Source organism: Pleuronectes platessa, chromosome 1 (assembly GCF_947347685.1).
Source record: "Pleuronectes platessa chromosome 1, fPlePla1.1, whole genome shotgun sequence".
Lineage (NCBI taxonomy): Eukaryota > Metazoa > Chordata > Actinopteri > Pleuronectiformes > Pleuronectidae > Pleuronectes > Pleuronectes platessa.
Window position 1 is genome coordinate 24,030,861 of NC_070626.1, and position 27,107 is coordinate 24,057,967.

At 37.8% G+C, this 27,107-nt stretch overlaps 1 protein-coding gene across 2 annotated transcripts in view; it reads right to left on the reverse strand.

The window, feature by feature from the left end:
* The window catches only part of LOC128444067 (protein diaphanous homolog 3), a 144,640-nt gene extending 122,883 nt beyond the window's left edge, over nucleotides 1-21,757 (reverse strand). The window contains exons 1-6 of one of the 2 annotated variants that reach the window (XM_053426367.1): nucleotides 21,245-21,757; nucleotides 15,490-15,522; nucleotides 14,862-15,056; nucleotides 14,535-14,639; nucleotides 9,503-9,633; nucleotides 229-303 (exon numbers count right to left, since the gene is read on the reverse strand). In XM_053426367.1, coding sequence (XP_053282342.1) covers nucleotides 229-303; nucleotides 9,503-9,633; nucleotides 14,535-14,639; nucleotides 14,862-15,056; nucleotides 15,490-15,522; nucleotides 21,245-21,346 — 641 coding nt within the window. In that variant the 5' untranslated portion in view covers nucleotides 21,347-21,757. The remainder of the gene's footprint in view (nucleotides 1-228; nucleotides 304-9,502; nucleotides 9,634-14,534; nucleotides 14,640-14,861; nucleotides 15,057-15,489; nucleotides 15,523-21,244) is intronic. The other variant, XM_053426375.1, reaches the window with a different exon arrangement.
* Nucleotides 21,758-27,107: the final 5,350 nt, after the last annotated feature.

Sequence of the window (27,107 nt, forward strand, 5' to 3'; positions counted from 1 at the left end):
TTTAATAATTGGTTCAATCATAACCCTTTCATCAACTCCACCATCAGCAAATATAAATCGCATCTATTATTATTATATGTCTAAAATTGGTGTTGAATGACTTTGATAAAAAATGATAGAAAGCTAAAATTACCTTAACCAAGCAATTTGCTTTTTAGTTACTGTTCATGCTTTGAATAAACGAATGACCACAGTTACAGGTACCCATGAATTAGTGCATGAACTTACTCCTTCTTGTACAGCAACTTCTCCAAAATGTCCAGCAACAGTCCAAGACCCTCATGCCCGAAACTCTGCACCCAACTGAAATAACAAAAACAAAATCAATATTACATATGTGCAAGACTGACAACTGACAAAAACATGTGTATACTCATTAATCACTTTGGAAACCGTTAGGACAGAAAAACACATGTAAAATATATCGTGTCCCTGCAAACTGAAACATGTTTGGGCTTTTAAAGTAAAACTCTGTAATTCATTTCTTACAAACAGAAATCTTAGAAAATACACTATATTAGTATAGTGTGTACAGCAGAATATGCATATCGTACCTTCTAAAGCAAAGATACAATAAGACAATTCTAAGCCTTTATACAGAGGCTAGATTGCCTGAGAATAAAGAAAAATGGCAAAAAAATTGTTTCGAGCCAGAGAACAGAATTAGAATTTATATTTGTATGCAGGTGACATTTATGAGTTGCAGCCTTTCAAAGGAGGTTAAGCAAGTTCACATGGCTCAATCAAATCATTTTCCTGACAATCTTTATGTTAAAGTTGCTTTTAGGCATTTCTTACGGAGAAGGTGCCCTTGATGGATTTCAAATTGTGTGATTAAAGTAGTAGTATCTAAAGCTTGGGGCTAACACACATAATAGATTTGGTTTCCTATGCAATTGTTTTACTGGAGATAAAGAAGAACCAAGTGTGTGTTTTATCACAGTGATCTTAAAAAGGTGTTTATTTAGTTAGTTAAAGACAGCTTTGTTATTTTGTCTGATGTTCACCTTCCAGAAGATAAAATAGTGACCTTAAGAGGAATGCGCACATTGGAATACATAGTATATTGTTCATCGGAAAAAATAACCTGAAACTAAGTTTCTTCAAAGTTTCAGCCCTTCTCCAGAAAACTTTAGTCAGGGTAAGTTTTGGGAGCTTATAACAACCTCTTGGGTCACTAAGTTCACCCTGGATCGAGATATGGCTGAAGTTATTTATTTTTTTAATTTAGAAAATGTGGCATTTAGATACATAAACCAAAGCAATAAGATTCATACAGCTTAAAGGAAAAGTTAAGTAAGGAAGTCTTGTTGAGCGTGCCTAAGTCACATGCTACCAACTGTAGACTCCATTCTTTCTTGCCATCCAATCACTACCAGACACACTCTCATTTAGCCAATCACCTGTAAGCTGTCAGTGTTACCTGGATCAATGAGTGACCCATCTCCACCCCTGCACAACCTCCACTCTGGATCATCTCCCTTCATGTTATCTTATCTGGGATTTGTTCTTATGTAAGAACAGAATCTACGCACACTGAAGAGCACTCTTGGCAACTGAAACGTTTTAGTAAAATAATCAGTTATTGTGTTATTTACTTCTAATTCTACAGTTGCATGATACAATTAAAATTACAAAATATTAGATCATTTTTATATTAAAAAAAAAAAGACATCACATGAAGACGTGAAGAGGAGAATATTCAGACACAAAAACTATTCCTCATCTTTAGGTTTTACATGCTGGTGTTTACATATTAAATGTGTGCGATGTTCCATAGTTTTACTGCTGCAGCTATTAGTTAAAAGGTTCTGTCCATGTTTAGCGTATTAGTTCTAAAACTAAGTTTATTTCTGTTCTGAGAGGAGAAATGGCTCAGGAGACGCAACCGAACCACACGGTGCGCACTGCACCAAGGTCTGTGGACGTAGTGTTCCCCGTGTGCGCACCCAGAGGGAACTTAACCCGAATATTATTCAAAAGCATTTGTCTGAACCTGGCCTTGCATGTCCGGTCCCGATGGGTCCCATCAGGCTCAGGTCGAGTATCCACAGGTGCTCAGCAGAGGGTTCACATGCAGTGCTGTGTTTCCAATGATGTGCAGCTCAAATTCAGATGTGCACTGTGCACCTTTCTTTTCCCCTCCCCTGAACTCTTTTGTTTTGACAATATTCATTTTGACTTCAAATCTGAGATCCAACTAGTTTTGATTTCAATTAGGTACTTTCAACATATGAACACATGGCATTCATCCATATAATTAAACATGCGAACCTTTCTGCAGCCATGAATCTGACATAGACTTTTCTTAAAAAACTTCTTAAGAACAAATTTATGAAATAGTTTAAGGAGATATTGATGAATGATTCCCAATGAATTTAATTTCATTCTAATTTACTCACTCATTTGCATTTAAGTGGTAACCTTTAGGTATGCAGAAAACTGTGAAATGTGGGGTGAATGAGATTGTCCCTGACTGCACCTCCCTCCTGATGGAAACTAAATAGCATCTCTGAACATTAGCATTCAGCATCTGCACTGCTCTAATCAACAAGCTGCATGCCTCCCATCATCAAATCTAAATAAATTCTCAAGGTGACAACATAGAATGGGAAGCTGTTATCTGAAATTAATTTCTTGAAAAAGAGGATGGAGTTGGGGAAAGATGTGTGTCCGTGATCCTGTTTGTCTGTTGTGACTGTTTGTCACTATTCTTTACCTGACACAATACACAATTTCTAATTAAGATTGCTTCATTCAACTTATCATTCACACCTTGATTGTACACTGGTGACATATGATTTAACCTTAAAGGTTAGTGGATGAAATTGTTTGATTTTGACATAAGAGAGACAAATACATTGCTGCAGCCTGACAGTACCCTGACTGACAATGCATGTTAAGCTCAAGTCTAATGTTGACGATTTTAAGTCTGTAACAACCTTAATAACCATAGCTGTCGACTTGTGTACTGTTTTGAATCTTTGACACAAGGAGTTCGAGTCAATTTTTATCAAGTGTACAATAGTAGAGAACTACGGTCATAAAATTATTTCATGTAAACAAGAGTTGGGCAAACATCTTTTTTTTCAGTCAAATCGTCACTAAGCATTAGCAAATGATTTGACACATCACAGCTCAGTAATTACATCCCATATAATTTCAGTTTGACTGATATGCTTCTTTTTTGCTGAGAATTATTGTAAGGGTCAAGACCGTCTTGTGCATACGTTTCTATAGCAACAATACTGGGAATCAGAGATCAGGGTTTGTGCCCAAAGTAAGCTAGAAGCTACAGCTGATGCTACAGTATCAGATCCAGCTGCCACACCAAGACCCCAGTTGGTTACAATCATTACCTTAGGAGGATATTGTATCTATACAAGTATATGACTCACACATGAACGTGCACAACAAAAGCAATAGTATCCGAGTTTATGTTTAATCCGACCTGCCAAGGAGGGTAAACTGTATGGATGTTTTAACAGGACACCCACACAGATAGCAACAGAGGTTATGTAGTGTTTAAAAATGTCATATCATTATGAATAAAATATAATATAGTGTGTCTAAATAGTAGCCTATACTGTATACAATGTGTGTCCAGGGTATGCATCCACCCTATTATGCTTTTCATTCTTTATTCTTTCGCTTTATCTGTTCCTTTATTCGTTCACTTGAAAAATGAAGACAAAATGCAGAGAAATTGTGTCGACCTCCACATCAAGGTATGAATGAGTGTGTGCAAGACAGGGTCAAGAAAATGAGGGAGACTGAATATAAAAAAAACTGTCACGGCCATTCTGATGAGGACAGGCAAGGCTGCTGCCAAGGTATTGAAGGAATGAGGCTCTCCTGTTTGAGAAAAGAAATCAGTTTAGCCTACACTTCATGCTGGGCCATGGCCAAGACCATTGTGGTTATAGACTACGCAGGGCGAGGGTCTTGACAAGAGCTTCATTGAAATGCATGCAGTAGCTCAGTGGCAACTGCATGGTAGTTTTTCATCATCAGTAGGTGAGGCAGCGAGCAAAGGAAAATAATCAGTTGATCTGTAGCAGGAATTATTGCAAAGGAAACCGACAGGCCTGCACTATCAGGGTTGTGCTGCAAGACATCTCCCTTAAAACACATGAGTGAAAAGTCACATATGTCAACCTTCAAATGCTCCCAGTAAAGAACCTGACATATTTATAAGATCTCAAAGGCTAGAAAAAGTGATTATCTAACACCTTTGCAGCATCTGAAGAAAGGCTAATCTTTAAGAGCAATAACAATCACGGTGAGGCAATGAAGGGGTGTGTCTTTGTGTCATGTCAAGGTCAGGGAAAGTTAAGATAAGGCATTGATAGAGGCCGCCATTGCAACATGGAAACCTGTCAGCGGTTTGTTTCTTGCTCAGAGAATTATGCATCATGTGCTTATATATACCATTTTCACTGTGCAGTACTAAATAATAATACGGTTAAGTAGAACTAGATAATATCAATTTCAATGTTTGCAATTTTCAGAGGAATCAGTGGTCATTATCATATAGTGACCCGTTTCTTTATCCTTGTGCAGTGAAGTAGTCTGTATTTGACATGCTCTCGGTGTAGGCTCTAAAATGATTAAAGTATTTTAAATTCTGTTTGCTAATCTAGCATGCTCTGGCAGCCCTTGAGTTTCATTAGTTCCTAACATCTGGCACCCCTCCCGCATCCCAAATGAGAAACTTCAATCACATTCTCTGCCTGAATGTCCTCACTGTTTGGAGTCGTGTTGTGTAAAAATGATTTGAAAACACTTTCCACAGTTTTTCTTTGCTAGAGACATTTCAGCACAGATATATTTCTCACTTCGACCGGTTAACGTTGTTCTTGTCGTTAGCTGTTTGGCGTCTCGAAGACAGGGAGCAGAGCAGATGTGTGTGGTATCACAGCAGCGTGGCCAGAGCCCCTTCAAAGTTAGCACATATCATATGTTTCATCACGCATGTTTCAGAGCCACAGCAAAACTGTGGCAGTGTGGACACAAAAGCCTGTGTCCAAATGTCTCAGAATTTAGTGACGTCTGTGTTCTATGATGCAACAAAGCTTTGCCTGGCTTCTTGTTTTCCCTACGAAGTCAAGTGAAAACCAGGATTATCTGTCCCCTCATGATTGAGATGCTGTATAGAGATATGATTCTGGTAGCAGCATTTTTTCGTAGTATTTCTTACAATATCTTTCTACTTACAATTGTGTTACCTCTTTTTAGTCTAAACTGATGCTCCACATGTTTCTCTCCATGTTTCAGTGTCCTTAAGTTTGTATTTTTCAGTTTTCAGCCTTCTGTGTTGTATATTTTTCAATTAGTTCCTTTCTTAAACATGCCTATGGAATAGTTTTAAGCAATCTAACGGTTATCTCTTTTTTGTTTTGTTTCTTTTTTGCTCTTATCGTGACATTTTATTTACCTTAATGTATATTTAAAGTGGATTTATTATCTTTAATTTATAAATAAACTTTACCTTAAATCTGTGTCTTGTGCTTAAAGTTCTAGAATGACTTCTGTGAAAATTATCAGTCTTCAAAAATGTTGATGAGATACCCTAACTACACCACACCATCAACAGACAATGAAGCAGCATTGCAAAGTTCGACTGAGGGCTATCGTCTCAGGAAGACAAGAAGAATCAGCAAGGGAGAGAGCATTAAAAAATATGGTACAAAATATGACCATCCTGTTCCCTGGAAACAAAAACAGTCATAAATCAAAGAGAAAAATGAGGTGCCTTATCTGGCTAACTTCACAGCTAAGGTAACTCCACTTCTAACGGAGTCTCAGGAGAATGCCTCCAAGGTTCCCAAGCAGTGTAGGATAGTGTTACACTCTGCTGAAGTGGTTATGAACCAGAAATAAAATAATTTACTTTAAAATATTGTCCTGTGTATTGCAAGTAAAAAGACTTGGAGGGCTCTCCGGGGACAGAGATTGGGGCTCGGAACAAAGTGGGACATGTGAAATAAAAATAGTGGAAGTCAACATGCGCCCTAAATGATGTCACTCAGACAACAAAAACAATGCTTGCTAAAATTAAGCAGCAAGTTCATGGGTTTGTACAGGTTTGGCTAGACATGAGAAACACCTCTCCGTATAATACAGCCTATAGCTGATACCTCAATAATAAAGATTTTTTTCTAATCATTCCTCCATAAGAGCCTTGCCCATTGAACCTTACCATTTGTAAAAGATAGAATTTATGGCTGATTTGTTGTAAGGGATAACGATATAATTTACTGGTGTTCTTACAAATGTCCATTAAGTGTATAATTTTCTAATAAGAAAGAAGAAAAGGAAGAAGAAAATAATGAGAAAAAAAGAGAAAGAGAGAAGAATAAAAGGTAGAAAAGCATTTGTGTTCGATTTAATGAACTGTGACTCTTTGTACAAAGTGCATGGGGGGTAGGTGTATGAGAGACGGGAGGAGCAACCAAGGTTGATTACTATTGCGGGGTTAAGGAAGAGGAATGCCAAACTTATTCTTATTGTATGGCTAAACTGAATAAAATAAATCCAGGGCCTTAAACCTGAAGGTCAGTTTTAATATAATATCAAAAACCAATTTCCACTTGTTTGTCAGATCCATTTATCAAATCCATTTACCACATTACATCCTGGAGCCTTGCTGGTCCTGTGGGCTAGTACCATGGCCTCTTCGCACAAGAAAGGGAGGCAGAACTGGAATAGCTGAGTTGGGTAAAGTATACAGGGGTCAGAAGCAAGTGTCACAGGCTAACATGCTGGAGCTGCAGGAAGTACCAAATTACCTTCAAGTCTGTCTGCTCAGCCAGAAGGAACCTGATGAGGGGGCATATAAGTCTGTCAGCCTATATGAGCAGAATGCAACTACCTGATTTTGGATGGAGGAAATGAGTAAGAGTTGCTGCTAAAACAGTGCCAAGAAAGTGATAGGGATCAGCATCCAAAAACAGTGGCAGACAAAATGCCTTCACTGCCAAATCAGTCCCACAACTCAGGACTGTAATGGTGCTATTAGATTGCATGGGGTTAGCGCTGCCAGGCCACTGTTACCAGCCAAGGCAGATTTATAGTCGGGCCAAACTGCGTCATTTTACATGAGCCTCACTGTCCATTTTATTAGGGCTGCCCCCGTACAAAGAGTCTCCTAATTGACTTGAGGTCATTGGTTGTCACATGTTAATGAAATAAATTGAATCGTTTAAATATATCTATTTTTAGTTCTGTGGCTTTAATCATTATTTAAACCAATTTTAAACATTTCAGTCAATTATACATCGGCAATTAAAAAAAATACACAAACTCTGTGTTTACTATAAATTGATCAAATATACAAAACAGCCAATGACAACATCTCCAATCAGACTGGTTGACAAGTATCTATGGTATATTTATACTAACAAGTATAGTAAAGAAAGAGAGCAGAGTCTGTCTGTGTGTAACAGTGAGAGATGATGCATATTTTCTCTCGGAAGTAGCTCAATAATTTAATGCAGAGGTCAAAGCAATACTTTTCTCAATGACTGTATTTTGAATTGCATTTCAGTCTAGAAAATAGTAATTACACATCTGCTTAAACATGTATTTCATGGTCAGAATTTTTAATTCCTGCCACCGGACTACAGTTCAGCTTTAAAACTAGCCCCTCATATGCCACAGAGTCAGAGACCACTGCCTCTGGTTCAAAAGACAGAATAACAAACAGCAAACAAAAAAGATCAGGGGTGAAGTACAAGACGAGGAGATGATGCAAGACCACAGCCATCCTCAATCTGTCATGCACAAAAGGACAAACTTTGAAACGCATTGTGTAGAGTGTAGAGAGGAATTGAGACTTCATTGTACACAAACTTTAAATCCATTGAGCTTAGGTTTTTCTTTAAAGTGGCACTGGCAGGAGTAAATGATAATGTGAAACTGAATTGCTTATCCCCAACCTCCGACAGAGACAGCCCAAAGCAAAAATTTAAATCTAAGAGAGGGAGACAACCAAAACAAGACTGTCATGGATCAGTCTGTCAGCGTGGCAGCACCAAAGGAACACCCCATCCCCACAGTGACAGACTTACTTTGTACTGTTACATTGATTAAGCACTGAAACACAAAATTAGCCGTCCTATTAATTATTCATGTTTGCCTTCCATAGATAGCGTAATGTGCTGTGCCTTGGTGTTTTCGTGGAGCACCTTAAGCCAATTGGATGTAAATAGGCATTTAGACAACATATAAAGCTTTATGTGCTGGATTGATCTAAAACTAAACAGCCAATTGGCTACAACTAGTTGTGTCTAGTGCTGTCGAAATGACACTGATATATTCATGTGCATAGGAAGACAAACCAATAGACCAGGAGATATCTATAGTTTAGACAAATGCATTCATAGGTAAACATTTCTTTTAAAAGATCTATACATTATGGTGTATGATGGCCAATATGTGGCTGTTTGAGGCTTTTCTTTTTTAAGCACATATTATTTGACCTCAGGTTACCATAGATCGAACGGTAGTTTGCATCGCTCCAAGCTATGAAGGCCCCACTCTAAGCAAATTAAAAGAAAGATTCTTGTTTCATGTGATTATATACACATTAAAAACTAATTATGAATATTAAATGTAAGTTCTTCAAAAAGATCCTTTTAAATCCTGCACACTAGTCCTGTACAAATTGATTCAGGTGGGTGAAGGAGAAAATACATTTAAGGAACAACTCAAGTTAAAATGCATTGCAGTAGAATCCCATATCGTCTTATATGGTTAAAACTGGTGCTTGTTGTTAGGCTATTGGATTGGATTTAATAAGATTGATTAGAAGTTGAGGACAATTTGCCCACACACATTATACACTAGTTGATATTACTAGCCTGTAAACAATAGGGGAGAATGTATAATGGAATCCAGAGTTCTGAAAGCCCTTTTCATTTTTCTTACAGACAACTGAAGCAGCTGACAGATGGAGCTGCGGCTTTAATGTGCATTACACTCTCCTGGTTAAACAATCAGCACAGACAATGAGAAACTTTCTGTGTTGTCAGCCACACAGGACTGTGCATTAAGTCATCTCTCAAGCGGCACTGCAGGAAGAAGCAACTCGTCAACAATCTTAAAAGCCTGTTTCTCTGCTGCTTACGTGAATTCAATAATAAATCAACAAGGTTTGGTTCCTGATGATGCATTTGCTATTTTGCTAAAACTATGATACACATCTTTACCTAGAAAGTCTTCACAGCTACATCCTCCAAACTTATCAGTATAGGAGCTGCAGCTCTGCTCATTTTGCAACTCTATACTATCTTAATGTTGTTGGAATGGCTTTGTTTCATTACATTAAGGCAATATGAGCATTAAACGTATTTTGATTAAGTAATACAAGTGAAACATAAATTATAAAATTTTTGTAATAAGTGATTATTCCCAGAAACAAGGCCAAAAGAGACATCTGCAAGGACCCCTGTGCTAAAGACACAGAGTCCTTTTCTATCGTGATAATCTTGTACTGTACCTGACAGGGTTGCTGGTAAGGGACACACGCAAAGAGTCTAGACAGCCAAACAGGCGTTCGTCCATCACCCCTGACTTCAGCTCTCCCAGAAACTCCTGAGGAGACACTTGATGGCTGCTTCTCAATGTGCCCTGAAAGACGGAGAGGAAGAATAAATCTGTTTAGTGGAGCCATGGAAATGTGATCACATAACACAAGGTCAGAAACTGTCGATAAACTGAATCTAGTCAAATTTGATATTTATGTGGAATAAGTAAATAAATAAGTACATTTTCAACCAAATTCTATAAGTAAGACCAGGTTTTACATTGAAAATGACAGTGTTTCATATTCACACATCAAACAAATCTCATCACAAGGGTGTAAGAGACATCCCTGACCTGCATTATTCAGCTTTGAAATTGTCAGAATAAAGACAAATAACCTAAAATGTTTCTCTCCATCTGTCTTCTCATCAGCCAACAATCATTTGATTCAACAAACAGAAACAACGGATTTATTTTTCCCAAAACAGACCAACTATTAACATGTCAAAGAAATGGATGACCAGCTATGGGTCAAAGGGACAAATGGGCGAATGGGATTAAGACCTTCATTCTTCATTTTAGAGTTCAATCAACTCCAACGGGATTTCTTTTGATTAACATTTGACTATTACTTCTCTCGAAGAAGTAAACATTACAGAAACATTATTATCAGCATGGTGTAAAAGCTTCCTCACACCATGAATTTTTTGCACGATTCTCAGATTTTAGGTAAATTGACATATGTATTGTGAGGCTTGCTCCTGGAGACTTCTTCTCTCCCAAATACTTCTCAGGTTTCTATATCGTTTATTTATGAGACCTGGTGTAAAGGGAAGGGTAACGTTCTTTTGTAAATTCCAATTTAAGCAATTTACAAGGTTCATAAAGGATTACAGCCTCCAGCTGAATCAAAAGAAGAAGATTGGGAATGCATATCCCCGGCCTTTCAAGAATAAACCAGACAGATCCATTGGGGAAATTGTTCGCCACTCGGAATAGGTGTTTGTCAATCTGCACAACCTTTAGGTCCATCTCCTCTATTTGTAAGCTGAGTCAAAAAAAGATAAATCAAAAGATTATAACTTTTCAATTATTATAATGGCTATGTTTTAAAGTTTTGTTCTGTTTGGCCAACATCAATCCCTTCAGGCGAAAGTTTAGTCATAGTGATTGCATTATTTTGCATCAGCCCACAAGAGACAGACAGCCATTACTTCTGAGGGCCTGCTGAGAAATCAACAGCAGTGCCAACGGATAGTCTGAGCTTCCAAACACTGAACACTGCAGAGACATTGACAGATTTCCAAGCACTGAATAGCTGGGAGAAATGGTAGCGCCAGTTGCCCCGTAACCACACATCGGCTCCAGGAAAACAAACCCCAGTCTATCGTGAGGAATTTTCCTGCACCAACCACTGCAGGTTCTGACCAGTCAACCTCAAGCCTCACGATGACTCACTATAGCCAAGTTACTTTCTACCCGTGACTGGGTTGATGTCAAGATAAAAGATTTAAATCTTTAGATTTCTTTCATAGACATCTTGGGATGTGTATCATTGATTAGCTTAGTAATTTTCATCCTGTGTTCAAAATAATATAGAAATGATCGTCTTTTATTTGTCTGTTTGACTGCCAGTGATCCCTGGGATCCATTGAACTGGAAATCATGGATTCTTATATGAGATTAATGAATTTAATCAAAGTGTCAAAGTAAATCTGCTCCAATAGTAGCTGGTGTATCCTTAAAGTCTGCCATAAAGCCAACAGGGTTAAACAACTAACTTTAAATGCTTGCGCAAGCGTGTTATGGTTGATGAGATATTGTCAAATTTAACATCGAACTAAAATTAATCTTTGAACATCACTGTACTCTCAACAAATCCCCAACAACCACGTAGGTGAAGTCCCGTCTATTCATTCCCACTGATTTATACTTATCTCTCAAATCACTGTGTAGGAAAATGATGGTAATAGAGCAGCTTATTTCCCCCTATCTCAGTCAGTCTTTTCACTGAAATCTCTGTGTTTTTCTCTTCGCAACAGGACAGTGAAATTGAGCACGGCCAGAATGCCTCAATGTTTATTTCAACATGCCATGTTTACTTTCTACAATGTGCATTTACCTTGTTTGGCTTGTGTTTTTTTTAATGTTCAACTGCTCCAACACTCAATCACTTTGATTGAGTTCCTAGCCACGACTGGAATTTGGAAACTAGTAAACTACAAATTATACTTGACTGGTTTTGGGACTTTGAGGTCCTGTCTCATGTTTTCTTATACTAACTCATTAAAGGTCTCTCAGGTGTACCCCTGATTGCATATGCAACCAAAAATCTTTGATGTGCGACCAAAACAGGTCCTTGGTGGCAGCGCTGTGCCTCACATTTAGCTTGTCCATCTCTGTATTTTAGCGAATAGGGTCATTTCCTCATCTCATGTCTTCTGCAGATTTTACACACACACACACACAGAGGCCTAAGGCTGGCCCCAGCTCCTTTCATTCACACACTGACACATGGACAGTGAAGCTGTGAGAGCTGGTGAATGAGGCGGTAAATGTCAAACAGTGGAGACAAAAAGTGTGAATACAGGGTTTCCACAACGGACTGCCAATAGAAAACGATTAGCACCACTGCTTCAGGATTTGGGCAGAATAGCTAATTTGTACCGTGTCAGAGTCTCTGTCTGAGTGTCCTCCCTCTAGCCTCCTGCCGACCTGCGCTCACTTTTACACTTTAACAATAAATTCCAACATTAACCACAAGTTATTAGGACCTGAAGTTTGTTTGATTCGCTCCAGAGTTTATGAGACACCTATTTAAAACACATTGATAAAAAAGTCCAACATTATTGAATATCGATATAGAATCAAATCGAAAAAAGTGGTCAAAGGGTGAAGTGAAAATGTTTGGTTGAACCTAAATTGTGTGCTGTTGTGCCATCTTTACAAACATGAGCACTTTGGGAATTAAAAGATTGAGCCTTGTTTTTAAAGCCAAATTATTTCATCTCAATTTTCAGTCCAATAGACCTAATAACTACGACTGAAGAGTTGCATTCTGAAATTATTTCTAGGCCTTTTAAAGCCAATAACAGATGACACATCAACAGTGGGGCCTACGAGAGGTAGAATATTTATTTCAAGACTACCTCTGCCAAACAATACACAGGCAAAGGTCAGCAATTACTTTGTGAAACAAAAGACACTTGTTTCTCTACAAAGCCAAACTCATGAGCCCGAGCCATACTTGATTGCGTCAGCAAGGGACATCAATCAATTCAGGACCTACTATAAAAGGTTAATTGGCCAAACAGTCCTGTGGTTAAGGACGGTGTGTCAATAAATTGGTGGAATGGAGCCTTTTGGTGAGATGGAAACCATACCTGCCCAGCCAAATGAGACTAAACTAGAATGCTACTTAGAAGAGTGCATACCTCCACCAATGCCCAAAGTCCCCTTAAAAAACCACATTTAAATTAGCTAGATCCAGACTTTTATTTAATCTGCTACAAATTGCACACTCATAGATATCAGTCACCTAAATATGCCACCCTTTTGCCAATATTCCTATTGTTCCACCAAGTTTCATGGAAATCCATTCAGTAGTTTTTGTGTAATCCTGCTGACAAACAAACAAACCAATGTACAAAGCAACAGACAGAGGCCATTTAAGAATTGAAAATAAATTTAGATCCAGGCTGTGGCGCATCTTATACCCACTATCACAATATATCAACTCAGTACTTATGACATGAGAAAAATACCTAATATCAGTAACCTTATTTTCACAACTTCCCTCACTAAATACTTTGTTTACCACGTTTCATGTAGTTTCTGATAAAACTGCAGTTTTGAAGGACTTACATTTGCTGTCTTTTGGTCAGTGGCCGCTTTAATTTTATCATGCAGGTAAACAAATGCAGGCATAAACAGGTTGGTCTCCGTGGGGACTTGAGATGGAAAGCCTATGGCAACTTTGGAGGGATTTCTGATTATAGCAAACATAATAAATGCAACATTTATTTGCAAGACGTTGTGCCAACCTTACAACCTCACATGTAACTGAGAATCTTGAATTTGTTTTGCAATGCAACCTGCTGTTGCTCTCCCTCTCTCTCTCCTTGTCTCTCCCAATCACATAGGATCGGGCAAATTGACTTCAAATTAATAGCATGATTATTTCAAACCTTTTCCATGATTATGATTAATGAACGATTATTTCATGCCCAGTCCTACAAACACATTCACAGACTAGTCTGTAATAATTGGAGTGGTTGTCTAGGGCACCAGGAAAGATCCTGCAGCATCAGGGGATCATCAAAAGCTTCCATAAAATGTTCAATGTCCTCAGCAGACATGCATTTAACTACTTCAGCCTGACTAATATAGATTTATGGAGGCCAATGGTGGTAATGATATTAGGGATTAAAATAATCTTGATACTGATATATCAGCCAAAATTCACATACATTATAAAATAACAAGTGGCGATGGTTCCTATTATGTCGTTATCAAACCAAAGAAATTACATTTTACATTTTAGCAGATTAACTATAATTTTTTCCACGATTGATGAAGAGAAAACACAAATACAATCAATCACATAGAACTTGAATTACGAAAATGAACATGTTTTTTTATGTGAAACATGTTTTCATAACAGTGCATATCGGCAAACCTCAATACCAACATGTCTCTGAAAGCCTCATTTTGGCCCATTTTTATCATGAACCGGATAAAATCGGTGGAGCTTTGTGCATTTTTACAAATATGTCCCAGTCCAAGTGTAAATACATCTGGTAGAGACAGCGACAGCAAAGCAAATAAGATTACACTGGCTTGTTACCCAACATATCCGGTTTTTGAAACTGAATTATTGAATTCAATCCCTCCTTCGTCTCTGTAAGGCCAGGTATCATGTGGAACATGATTTTTAATTGAATCATACACCATTCCTAATATGTGCCCAGAGTATAGTGTTCGATAACATGCATTCAAAAACTCACCGTTTTAGATGCAGTAAAAATATACTGGATGACCATTTCTCTCTTTTTGTTGAGGTCCTTTTCTCTCAGAGGAGTCTTTTTTTCCTCATTCAAGTTCATGTCCTCCTGTGGAAACAAAACAGAAAGAGACATAATGAATTTATTTGAAATGTTAATCTGCATCATTCTTATTTATAAGACAATAATGGATGGGATTACACGTAAAAACTATTTTTAAAATACCACACTATTCCTTTCACATTGCATTTAGTTTACATGACATATTCGAGGGTTTTACACGACAAGTTGAAAATGTTGATGACAATGTTTGACGACAAAGCAACAAACCATCATCTTTTCAAACAGAGCCAAGATCTCTTTTTCCGAGGTGATCTTTGATGACATATCCTCAAACGGATGTGAGGTGGCTGAAGAGGTGGCTGAAGAGGAAATAGACCAGTCATTGGAATTGTGTTTTGACTGTGATAAGGCTGGCCGCTCCTTCCTACTGCCCGGGATCCGAATACTGGCAAATCTGTCCAGCTGTAGAAACAACAGAAAAAGATCTGATTACAAAAAGGGACAAGTCCGCAACAGTTGTTAGTGTCAAGGTGATGTTAATGAAAGTTGTGTTATATTATGAGCATATCTACATGATTAATACTAAGAAGAGAGTAGATGAAACAATTAGCCTCTTAATTAGTTAGAAAAAGTTTGAGTTGTGAACAAAGCACATACAAAGAACACACAATCACACATGTTGAACTAAAACACTGTCTACAGAGGAAGTAGAGCTGACAAGGACATGAGTTAGTGAGAAAAGCAGTCTCTGCTCCGTCATGTGGATGATTCCAATGTCTGGCGATGAAGACCAGTTTCATTCAAGACAAAAGACAAGTATGTTAGATGACTGTGATGTAAGATGTTACAGAGACAACCAGGAGAAGAGAAAGCAAACAAACTGCCTAAATCTTACCACATCATCTGTAATGTTTCTAAAGGGTAAATGCTACAGGTGGGGAACAGAAAAAAAAAAAAGAATCAGGCTTTATACAGAAACTGCATTAAAAAATAATAAGAACCTGTTTTAGCATTTGCAGAAGGACAGGAAAAACATTGTGTTTATTTCAAAATGTAACAAAATAAATCATTTGTCCTGATCACACTGGGCCTCTATAACAAATATTCTGACCACGTTTAGTCTAGATCAACCTTGTGGCAATAACTCAAGTGGAGAGCTAAAACTTCTCACGTAAAAGCTCAACATTCCCTACAGAAAGCAAATCCTCCCAAGTGGTGCAGTTATATTCACAAAAGTTTGGATGTCTAACCCATTGGCCTTGTTAGTCAACATCACTAGCAGTAGACATTTAACCAAAAAAGATCTGCCTGAAGTTGCTTCTCTGACAAGTCTTGTCTGCAAATATATGAAGTATCCACTTGATAAGTGGAAGAGATTGGCATTTGTCTGCTTGGTATCTTGCCGAGTAAGTTTTGTCTGCTGCTTTTTCTGCAACAGAAGGTTTTTTGGTAATTTTTTTTTTTGTGTTGCTTTGTAGTGTTCTAGGCAGGTTGCCATCTGTACTTCAAACTATTGTTATAGAGTCACAAAAGCCAAAGGAATAATCCTAATGAGGAATGGGGAGTCAGTGTGTGAACAGAAAATATCACATTTCTAAATGTTGTCAAAATGAAATGCTGAATTTAAGCAAACACCAAAAGTGCATAAGGTGAATCCCAACAACTAGACAATAAAACCACAAGCAATGATTTCCAGGTTCAAGCCTTTCTGTGCCCAACAGAAGGAAACAGCTCAATCAGATTAAATTAAAGTCACAAATGACAGCAAGTGCCTGAAGCTCCACAAAAGCTGAGCAATCCAGCTTGTTTCTTTCTGTTAAAGTTTTTGCACACCAAGCTAATTTTACACATAATCCACCCAATGACATTGCTCCCATTATTAATTAATGTATATTCACTCACACTGAATAATCAGTGATACATTGTACTACAGACTGCACAAAATATTAAATATATACACCTTAACTTATGGCCACTAGGACAGAGGCGCAAATATACATGTTCACAGCATATCTCAGCAACGACATTTACATAATGCAAGAGCACAACAACATTGAGGCAGAGGGCCATGGAAAATCTGCAACAGGACAGCGTGTACACAACAAAAGCTGCACAAAAAATCACCATGGTGCGACTGTTCGGCTAGATATAGGTTTGTCTGAATGAAAAAATTGGTTTTGGTTATACAAATTAAAATATGTCCAGCAGCTGTTAGAATTATTTATGTAACTATCACAACAACAACCGATGATGTTCAAATCAATAATAGTATAACTGCCCAGGAGTAGAGATCGAACAATTATCCAATGAGGAGATCAACAAAGGCGCGATGGGCCTCTTCCACCATCCTCAGACATTTTATGACAAAACAAGCAGCAGGAAAATATTTGGCAGATTAATCAATAATGAAAAATCTTTAGCTGCAGGAGTTAATTGTGCTTTGGATTCTGAACATAAGGAAACAGGAACATGTCAAGGTCATCTCTCGATATTCATTCGCAGTCATGATTTAAACTGCAGACAAAGGCAAGGCTTCATCTGGACTCCAAACAAAGTAAGCAAAAGGACCCAAATGACTATCGTGGCTAAAGGGCTGAAGATTGCTTCGGACAGATTGCTTGTAGGATAAAAAAATACACGACATGTTAACTTAAAAATAATCAAACATCTAATCCAATTGTGGCTTACTTAAAGCAAGCTATGAGGCCATTCAGGTTAACAAACAATTCCTTAGTGCTTAGTATGTTTTCCACGATCTCAAGATTGCAAACGTTTGTTTTTGAATTGAGGGTATAGGACGGTCAAATAACAGCAATTTGTAAATGTCAGTGAATACCCTTCACTTTCCCGCTATCAACCTGTTCATTTAATTAAACTCTGATAATGTCTTTTTCAATTAAATGAGACAAGTCACCCACTACTAGTAGAGTAAACACCAATTTGTAAAGCACAGCACATGCCATCCACAAGAGAAAATAGAGGTAGAGAGGTAGAAAGTGGTTAATGCAGAAAAATAATGCCTCCTGGAGGTTGTGGGAACCAAGACAGCATCCACAGACATCAGAATTTCGCAAGCTTTATCGCTCAGTCTTAACTTTTATTTTATTTTTATAAGCCAAGGCTTCTTCTTTTTAACTTTTTAGGATGTAAGGCTATTGCAAAGCCCCAGAAGGGCTGCAAAAACTTATCACGAGGGAAATCAATTCACCAATGAATGGAACAATGCTACTGCACAATATTAAGTACAAGTCCATTTTTAAACTCTGGTCTTTACTCCCAACTAGATCTGGCTTCAACTTAAAAAAAATATTTGTGCCCATTATTTAGGATTAAGGTTGATAAAGTCAATAAGGTGTCTCACTTATGTTTATTCACTTTTGACTATTTGAGCATTAAAAGTCTGCAATATTACCCATTAAAACACAAATCCACTAAAAAAAGGTTTGATATAGAACCAAAAAATATTAAACACCCATAACATTAATGAGACCATAAATACCCATTTCATTTCCTAAATTGGCAACCAACTGATTTTGGATATGACAATGAACAGTACTTTTATACTCTATAATCTTCTCCTCTTTGATCACTTTACAATCCTCTGGTAGATCTCCTCTCTATAAATTATAGTGAGTCAGGACCGTTGTCAAATGAATCAGTGATAGAAACAACAACAGTTATTTGTTATTATAATATAATATAATAGTCACACATTATATATGTTTCACAGACAAATATGATCAGGGAGAGAGAAGCATCAGGTATAAACTGTGCTATCACAGGCTCTACACAACAACGTGTGTGTATCTGTTCGAGAGAAGAAGTAACAAGATGTTCTTTGGTTGTGTACTTCTAACAGCCAAACAAAATAAAAGACAGAAATTCAAGGCAACATGGCCTCCGTGTACTTGGTTGCTTTCTGGTTAGTATATTAGAAGGAGACAGAGGACATAACACATCTGTCAACCTGATTGAAAATGTGCACTTCTACTCAGATAATGATGCTTTGCTTCAGCCTTGTTGACAGAAAAATGTGCTGCCACGAGAAAGTCAACAGCATGAAAAGCAATCCCAGTGTTTTTTGGAACAAACAAACGCTTCCTTTTCACAGTAAAAGCTTTCATCTCAGCTAGCTATCCAGATGGTGTTGTACTTGCAGTATCTCAGAGTAGACTTGTTAGGTTTTTAATAGGTTAGAAGTTCAACAAAAAAAGGAACATGAAGGTCCTCCTTGCTAGATTTATTCCAAGGTTTTCAGCTACATCTCAGAGTGATCATCAACCGATGACTTATTCTCAGTTACGATGGTGATTACTCTCATCACAGTCATCAGAGTCAAGAGATAATGGGGTGTATCCAAAGACCTCATGGTTCCCATAATGTCAAGTCTGATTTCTGGACAGGGGGATAATTTGCTGCATGTAACACTCAGCTCCATCTGTCCTGGTTCCCTGCCTCTCTGTCAATTGTCAACAATATATATTCCAAAAAGAGATAAAAGCTGCTCATTAATGGGCTTTTCAAGGATGTCTTTGGCAACCTATGGCCTCCATCTACACCAAAGACCTTGAATATGACAGGGATTACGATTTCCCCAACATAAAAATCCCCTGTTAAAAAGTTCAACACTCAGGTCATATGATGACAACTGAGCAAGATGAAAACTGTGTATATTTCATCCTCAGATCAAAACCATAAGCTCTCAGCTTTACAAACACATTTTTGCCAATTTTCATGCTCAAGGTTTGAAGTTGTTCTGAATATACATTTATATCCACTTCTTTATAAATTGTCTGATAACAAGGGACTTGGTTAGGTTAACAAATGCCACTTTTCTAAACATGATCTCAAGGGCTATCAACAGCCTCAGGGAGGTTAGGATTCCCTACCAGTCAGCCTAGCCTGAACAAGCCTTTCACATTAAATTCCACTTGCATTAATTTACCCCTAGATGACATGAAAGATATATGGTTGTAAAATGATCTCAATGTCCAAATGGCTTAATCTATTATTTTCTATACTCAACGAAATTATGTATTTACTAAAACAATATGTCAGCATTCCTTTTAACATGTTTTGGGCCTTAATGTTGAATCCATGAAGCCACATTAAATAAATGTTTATTACAAAAGTAGTGTGACAGGTTGCCAAGAAGCTAGGGTCCAGTGAGAGAATATACAACCACCACTCCCGTAGTCAGGAAGAGATGATGAAAAGGTTAAAACACAGACTACAGTGACCCCTTCACTGTTCTTCCATTTGTCCTATCAACAGTTAATATCATATAATCCACTGTATGTACAGTGTGCATATGTCTGCAATACCCCCTTAAGACAGATGATCCACTGAAAACTCATCTTCATAGACAGATAATGGTATCTATTTAATATTAGACATTTAGCTAACAGCTCATCAATGTAAGTGGGGAAACAATAGGGTGGATAGAAAATATAAAACATTCCTGCACAGATCTTGGCTACAACTGAAGACTAGAATATCTGAATGGAGGCGACAGGGAATTAACTTGTGGTAGCACCCTCATAAGAATGAGGTCAATTGCTGGTTGAGCGTGCATTAAGTAGATCTGTCATACACAAGTCTCCAGGGCTGAAAGGGGGGGTATGACTGTGATGCTAGAAGAATAAATTCTGGCCTTGAAAATGTGACCCCTGCATGAGAGCTGTATCCATGGTCTAGTTCTGTTCAAGTAGTATCATCTCTCGCAAACCTCCCAGAAGAATACAGCAGACAAATGTCAACACAGACTGGTCTTGGTTCGTAGTAGTAGGGAGCACCTGGATTAGTGTAAGGGCTAAACCCTGGGCTAATTTTAACCTTCCCACATGCAAAGCAAAGTCGACAAACATCCAAGGTCGCTGCTCACAAAGAAAACTGACACTACTAAAGATTTTACAGCGGATGAGCTTTCTCGACTACAAGGATTGTTCCACAGAGGCATCTTCTCTGCAACATGTGTCAAATATGTCACACAGGCAGAAACGTAACCACCACTGGTCCACTGATCTAGTTTGAAGGCATGATGAAGATATGATGTAAGCAATTCAAAATAAAGTAAAATAATCCCAGATCACAAAAGACGTGTATATATATATGGAAAAAGTCAAGATTCTTGCAGCCGTACTTTCCTTATAGTGTTTTGAACATTCCTGTGTGTCCACATACTTCAAATACCAGTATTGTCAATATCTCCATTTGCACATACTTCTTTACAGTATCTCCATTTTCACAAACTTCTTCACAGGATCCCCATTAGCAAATACTTCTTTACAGTATCTCCATTTGCACATATTTCTTTACAGTAGCTCCATTGATTTGCACATACTTTTTTACAGGATCCCCATTAGCACATAATTCTTTACAGTATCTCCATTTGCACATATTTCTTTACAGTAGCTCCATTGATTTGCACATACTTCTTTACAGTATCTCCATTTGCACATACTTCTTTACAGTAGCTCCATTGATTTGCACATACTTCTTTACAGTAAGAGCTCTGTAATAGTTCTGCTGGCTGGACTTTCATCTCACTGCAGTTAACTTATTCTTGACCTATTTTGACCTTTTGTTATTGTTGTGCTCGTGTATTTGACAGTTCCATCAGTTATCTGAGGTTCTCGTGTCATACTTACAAACTTGGGTTTGCGGTCTCCCTCATCGTAGCAGGACCCCTGGTGGGACGAGCCCTTCTTCTTCTGAGATTTGCTGTCAAACCTCTGGCTGTAAGTGTCCATGTTGCTCACCCCAGTGTCTCGTGCCCCTCGTTGGCTAGTGTCCGTAACGTTAGCACGCAGGCCTCGAACACACGCAGGGCGACACACAGAGAAGTCACTGGAACGTTACCACTCGTGTCCCGAACCAGAAGGTTCCATATGTCCTCGGCTCCCGATAGCCCGAGTAGCTAGCTAGCAACGGTGCTAAAGTATCATTCACCGGTGGCTTGATTTAGCGCTAATCCAATTTACGGACTGTCACGTAACGCTGGAGTTTCCGCTAACGGAGGGAAAGCGCCGGGTAAAACACAGCGGCTCCCTGCTATCACCAAATATGATCCTGTTGGTAAAATAAGGTGAAATAACCGTAACATGCAGGAGAGGAGTCGTCAGCCAGGAAACATTAATGTGGCAGCTCAGTTTTTGACAGACCCGCGCATTGAGCGCGTCAGAGCCGCTCGTTCAATCAAGCCAATGGCATTCGCCGTGCCACAACAGATCGTTCCTCATTGGTTCAACCTTTTTGTTTACAGTTGAAACGGCATTTTATTGGCCAGGTCGAGCTGTCAATCAGTGAGGCTTCTTGTTGGGGCTGGTCGTTTTACTTTAAGGAAGAAGGAAGGAAAGAAAGAGATATAGACAGACAGACAGATGACGGACGGACGGATAGACAGTCAGACAGACAGACAGACAGACAGACGGACGACGGACGGATAGACAGTCAGACAGACAGACAGACAGACAGACATACCGATAGATAGATAGACAGATAGATAGATAGATAGATAGATAGATAGATAGATAGATAGATAGATAGATAGATAGAAAGACAAAAATACCTTTATATATAGAGATAGATAGATAGATAGATAGATAGATAGATAGATAGTTAGATAGATAGATAGATAGATGGATAGATAAATATAATTCCATTCAATTAAATTCTATTTGTATAGCGCCAAATCAATATACACATAATCTCAAGGCACTTTACATAAAAGGTCAATACCTTAAAACTGTATAGAGAAACCCAACAGTTCAAAAAATGAGCAGCACTTTGGCAACTGTGGAGAGAAAAAACTCCCTCATTTACTGGAAAAACCTCCAGAACCAGACTCCAGCCATCAGCCTCGACCGGTTAGAGTCTAACCGGTCGAGGCTGATGACCGTTAGGCAGATAACCGTTAGAGTGATCAGGGAAAAATGAGGAGGAGAGGAGATATGTGTGGAAAAGAGGGAAGAGAAGAGAGAGAGAGAGATACAGTGGAAGGGAAGGGAAAGGAGAGAGAGAGAGGAAAGAGAGACTATAAAGGTCAACTCACACCTGAAAAATGCTTTCTGTGTTACATTGGTAGCAAGGCAATTTTGTGTGAGTCATGAAAAGCAAAGCAAAGCACATTCAAACAACAAGGCAAATTTGAAGCACTTTTTATAAAATATAAAGAGCATCCATTAAATGGATTAAAGCAACATAAGACAATATAAAAAAACAAAAACTTTTAAAAGGAATTTAAATAATAATGAATGAACTAAATAAAAGAGTAAAAGTAACAGTGCAGTGTGAGAAATAAGTGATTATTTGATTTCATAATAAGTAGGGGACAACATCAAAGTCTTCACAAAGTGATTTTAAACGACTAAGAGTTGCAATAGTTCTACCATGAGCAGTTTATTTAGTTTAATTTCAATCATATTTGAAATCTAGATGAGAAAATCATCAGTAGCTGGCTCGCCGCTTTGGTAAACAGAAACATTTCTACATATTTTATAAAATGCTTTGCCCTTATTGTCATTCCACCCTCTGATATTACTCTGTCTTCATGCAGGTACTATAAAAGGCTTGGAGTAACACATGAGCTGATGCTGCCTTTTTTTAATCAGGCTTTTATACTGAAAGTCCAAAATACTGCTGGGTGTCAGCTTTGTTTGGCAATTTGAAAGTGAGCCGAAAAGCTAAAGCAAACTCCCAAATACCTTGTCTGACGCAAACAGCTGATGTGATGCAACAAACAGAAACTTGTGTGAGATCCCTCTCATGTGTTGTCAAAACATAATTTGCTCCCCGAAGATGAGGAGTATCACAGTTTGTTGTTCAATGTAAACAGTATGAAACATGTGTGTGTCCCCCTGTCTGCGAAACTTGTGAATTATAGGAGGGTATACTCTCTGGGTTATTAACAGCAGAGTGCATGAAATCAGAGACCGCTCTTGTTGGATGGTGTCTGAAAGCTCTTAGATAGTTGACGTTGTAATTAAGCAATCATCCTGGATCCTGTGTTTCGAGGATGATACAGTTTAGAAAACTAATGATGGAAATAGGTTAAAAATCCACAACAGGTACAAACCTTTCCACTGGCTATGTGCTTCCAGACTTGTAAATTTAAAGATGTAAATTCTTCTTAAAACCTCAGCACCGGAGTCCAGTGACACGTGTAGCTGGAAGAACTGTTACAACTTTAACCCCATTGGTTGCTAATTTGAATGACAATATTTGGAGTTCATATTTTGGACAATGGCATTCAGACAGCAACTATCATGCGTTATATTCCAAGCATCAATTGTTTACATGTGCATGATTCAGAATACTTATATTATCAGTATGTCAAGATGTAAATGCAGTAAATCGACAGTAAAACTGACAAATTGATGGAGATTGGCATAACCAGGCCTTGAATATGAAAGATGACTGCTATCTTAACACGCACATTTTGAATAAAAAATGCATTTTAAAGCTAAACTTGAAGCCAAAGTCATCCCCGAAACCTTCGGCTATAAAATCAAATTTGACTCTCTTTCACTCTGACCTCTTGAATTCTTCTTATCTTCAAAAAACCTTTAGTTCTCGAGTCCCTGAAAGGCTGTCCACATGGCTGCCAGCAGTGTGTTCACACTCTTTATCTAGCCAAACACAAGACTCGCTGTTGCTTCCTAATCCTCTCAGACAATGAGGGATCTACCCTTCAAAATCGGAGAAAGAATTGCCTCAGGGATATATACATTTAGAAACCCTGGCCAAATAATAGCAATTCAAAACGGTTTTGTATTGACAATGACATTGATCTCTGCTTTTTACGGAGACAATTGGCAGAAAGATAAAAGCCATCTAGTGAGTTTGAATGTTTCTTCTACTCATATTGTGTGTGATTTATTTGCTTTGTCGCATATAGCATGAACAAATAAAACACTAACCATTCAGAAGGATCGAGTAGTGGTTGTTAAATTGAGCCTCAACAAAAAGAAGATGCATTTTTCTAAGTAAAGCACTTGTCTTGGTGTTATTCTATTTATATGGTCTGGGTTATGTAGAACTGAATTGAACATAAATGTCTGATGTACTTAATCTCAATTCTATCACAACAATGTAATTTCACTGCGGTTGTGCCAGAATCAACATATTCCCACCATATATCAAACTCAAGCATGGTGTGCAATTAATTACATATTGCAGGTTGTCAATTTATTTTATGAAACGACCAGTTCTCATTGAAGACATTATCCAGAATGAATGCAGACATGTTTTGGCTTCAGAACTTTTCCAATAGCCGACTCATGAGACGAGGGATCCCAATTTAACTTAAAGGCTCTGACTCAGTGAGAGAGATGTTAACCTCCCAATGGATCTTTATTACTGGACGGGTCCTTCTCAACTGATCAAGCTTCTGGGTAAGAGCTGCTATAAATCTTTTGAAACATGTATATGGATAGAATGTGGTGTTTCATTATTTCAGTGTGCATATACTGCCATCTTCTGGTATAAATTGAAATCACCGTCACTGCATTGGAAGCCTGTACATTTTTCTCCCTGATAACAAAAGCGACACATATCATTCTGTAACACTGTCATTTGTCCCTCACAAATTAATTTACATGACAGACATTCTTCTATAAATATGTGAGCATTCTGCTTTCCAAAAGTAAAATGATATAAATTGTAATCATACAATACTGATTGAGCATTATATCACCTTGATTCACTGTGTGGAAATTCAGCCACAATTTGCATCATATAGCACAATTTAATTTGACTAAAGAAAAAAACTGTATACAACAAAGTTCAGTTGATTAAATTTGAAACGAAATGTAAGAAGTTTTCAAATATAGATTTGTAATGCTTTACATTATTTTCAGTTGTATAATATTCACAGAAGAATTTGATTTGATTTGATTCATTTGTTCTAATCGACAGGAGCATTGCTCATCAATCAACAGCAAAATGACTGTCAATAAGCCAGAGTTAGCTCAACAGGCTAATTCAGATACTGCAAAGTTAAAACCTACACACACATCTCTAACTATATGTGCAAATCCATCCACTGCTTAAAGTGAGTAAGAAATTATGGATTATACTGCATTTTAAATAAACTATAGTTTACTGCACCACACTGCTGTTCATACAGATATGAAAGTAAATGGAGAAGAAAACATTCTAACAGCACAAAACAGAGTAGTCTCTAACAAAGCAGAGGTAAAGTGACTAACTAAACAGTTGTTTCTATCACACGGACATTTCTGCTACAGCTGTCCAGTCAGATAAGGCCAGGCACTTAAGCCTGTCTCTGGGGTGCGTTTTTGCACTCGTATGCATCTAAAGTTTACTGGTGGAGCGAGGGCTGGCTTCAGATGGGCCCTCAAAGACCACTCATCTTGATGGCCAACTTGGACTTCTTGTCCCTGAACTATACCAAAAGTGTGATGGTTAACGCCTGGGCCAGAACTGGGAGATGTAGACACATTTAATTTGGTTGGGATGGCTTCCTGACCACATAGTAAAACCGTACGTTTTAGAACATACGACCAGATGGAGAATATCCCTTTTACGTTAAATGTTCTTCCACGAAAGCTAAAAAAGAAGAATTACATTTCTCCCACTGTAGCCAAAGTTGCCCTATGGATGTTAAACAGGGGATTAAAAATACACAAACATAATCTTCTCCTCTAAATAAAAGAACAGTAAAGTGAGACAACTCCAACATGGACCTTCAATTACCTGCTCTCTTAATTTATATGTACACAATTTACCCGTTAGAACACAGAATGATAATGGTGGTTGTGCACTTAGACATTACCAGGACAACTAATGATGTAGAGGGAAGATTCGTTCTAAACATTCCCAACATTCATTTATGGATATCAGTAAGGTTCATTATAAAAAAAAAAAAGGCTTTTATCTTGACAATTATTTTTGACTTTATGTAATTCAATTACATAAGTTCACTGTAAGGGGTCATATTTAATGAGGTTTTTTCTTTCATGTTGTGCTAGTGTGAATAAATCAAATAACTTGAGAGGGATTTCATTAAATAAATGTTTAATGTATATATTCATGTATAAGTTAAGTAAAATTATTTAATCAAATCAATCTATTGTTGTTTGATTTATTCACACTAGCTCAATATGATAGAAAACACTTAAATATGACCCTTTACATTGAACTTATGTAAAAAAGTAATATGGAAATTGTACTCGTGATTCAAGTACATAAAGCTACTTTGTTTTGTACCCTTTTATGTGTATAGTTACCCCCAAAGGATAGAATATCTTAAAGACAGCAAATACCAACGTTGGTTATAGATTAAGAGTGAGTTTGTCCATTCCAAAGTAAGTTCATCAACTAAATGAACAAATTGGAACTTCAGGGAAATGTCTTAAATACTAAAACACATGCAATTCTCTATGTTAAAACATATAATTCACTATGTCACAGTCCGGAGAGGCGGTGGACTAGTGGCAGAAACTTGGACTATGGGCAGAAAAGGTCTCTGGTTCGACTCCACGGAGAAAC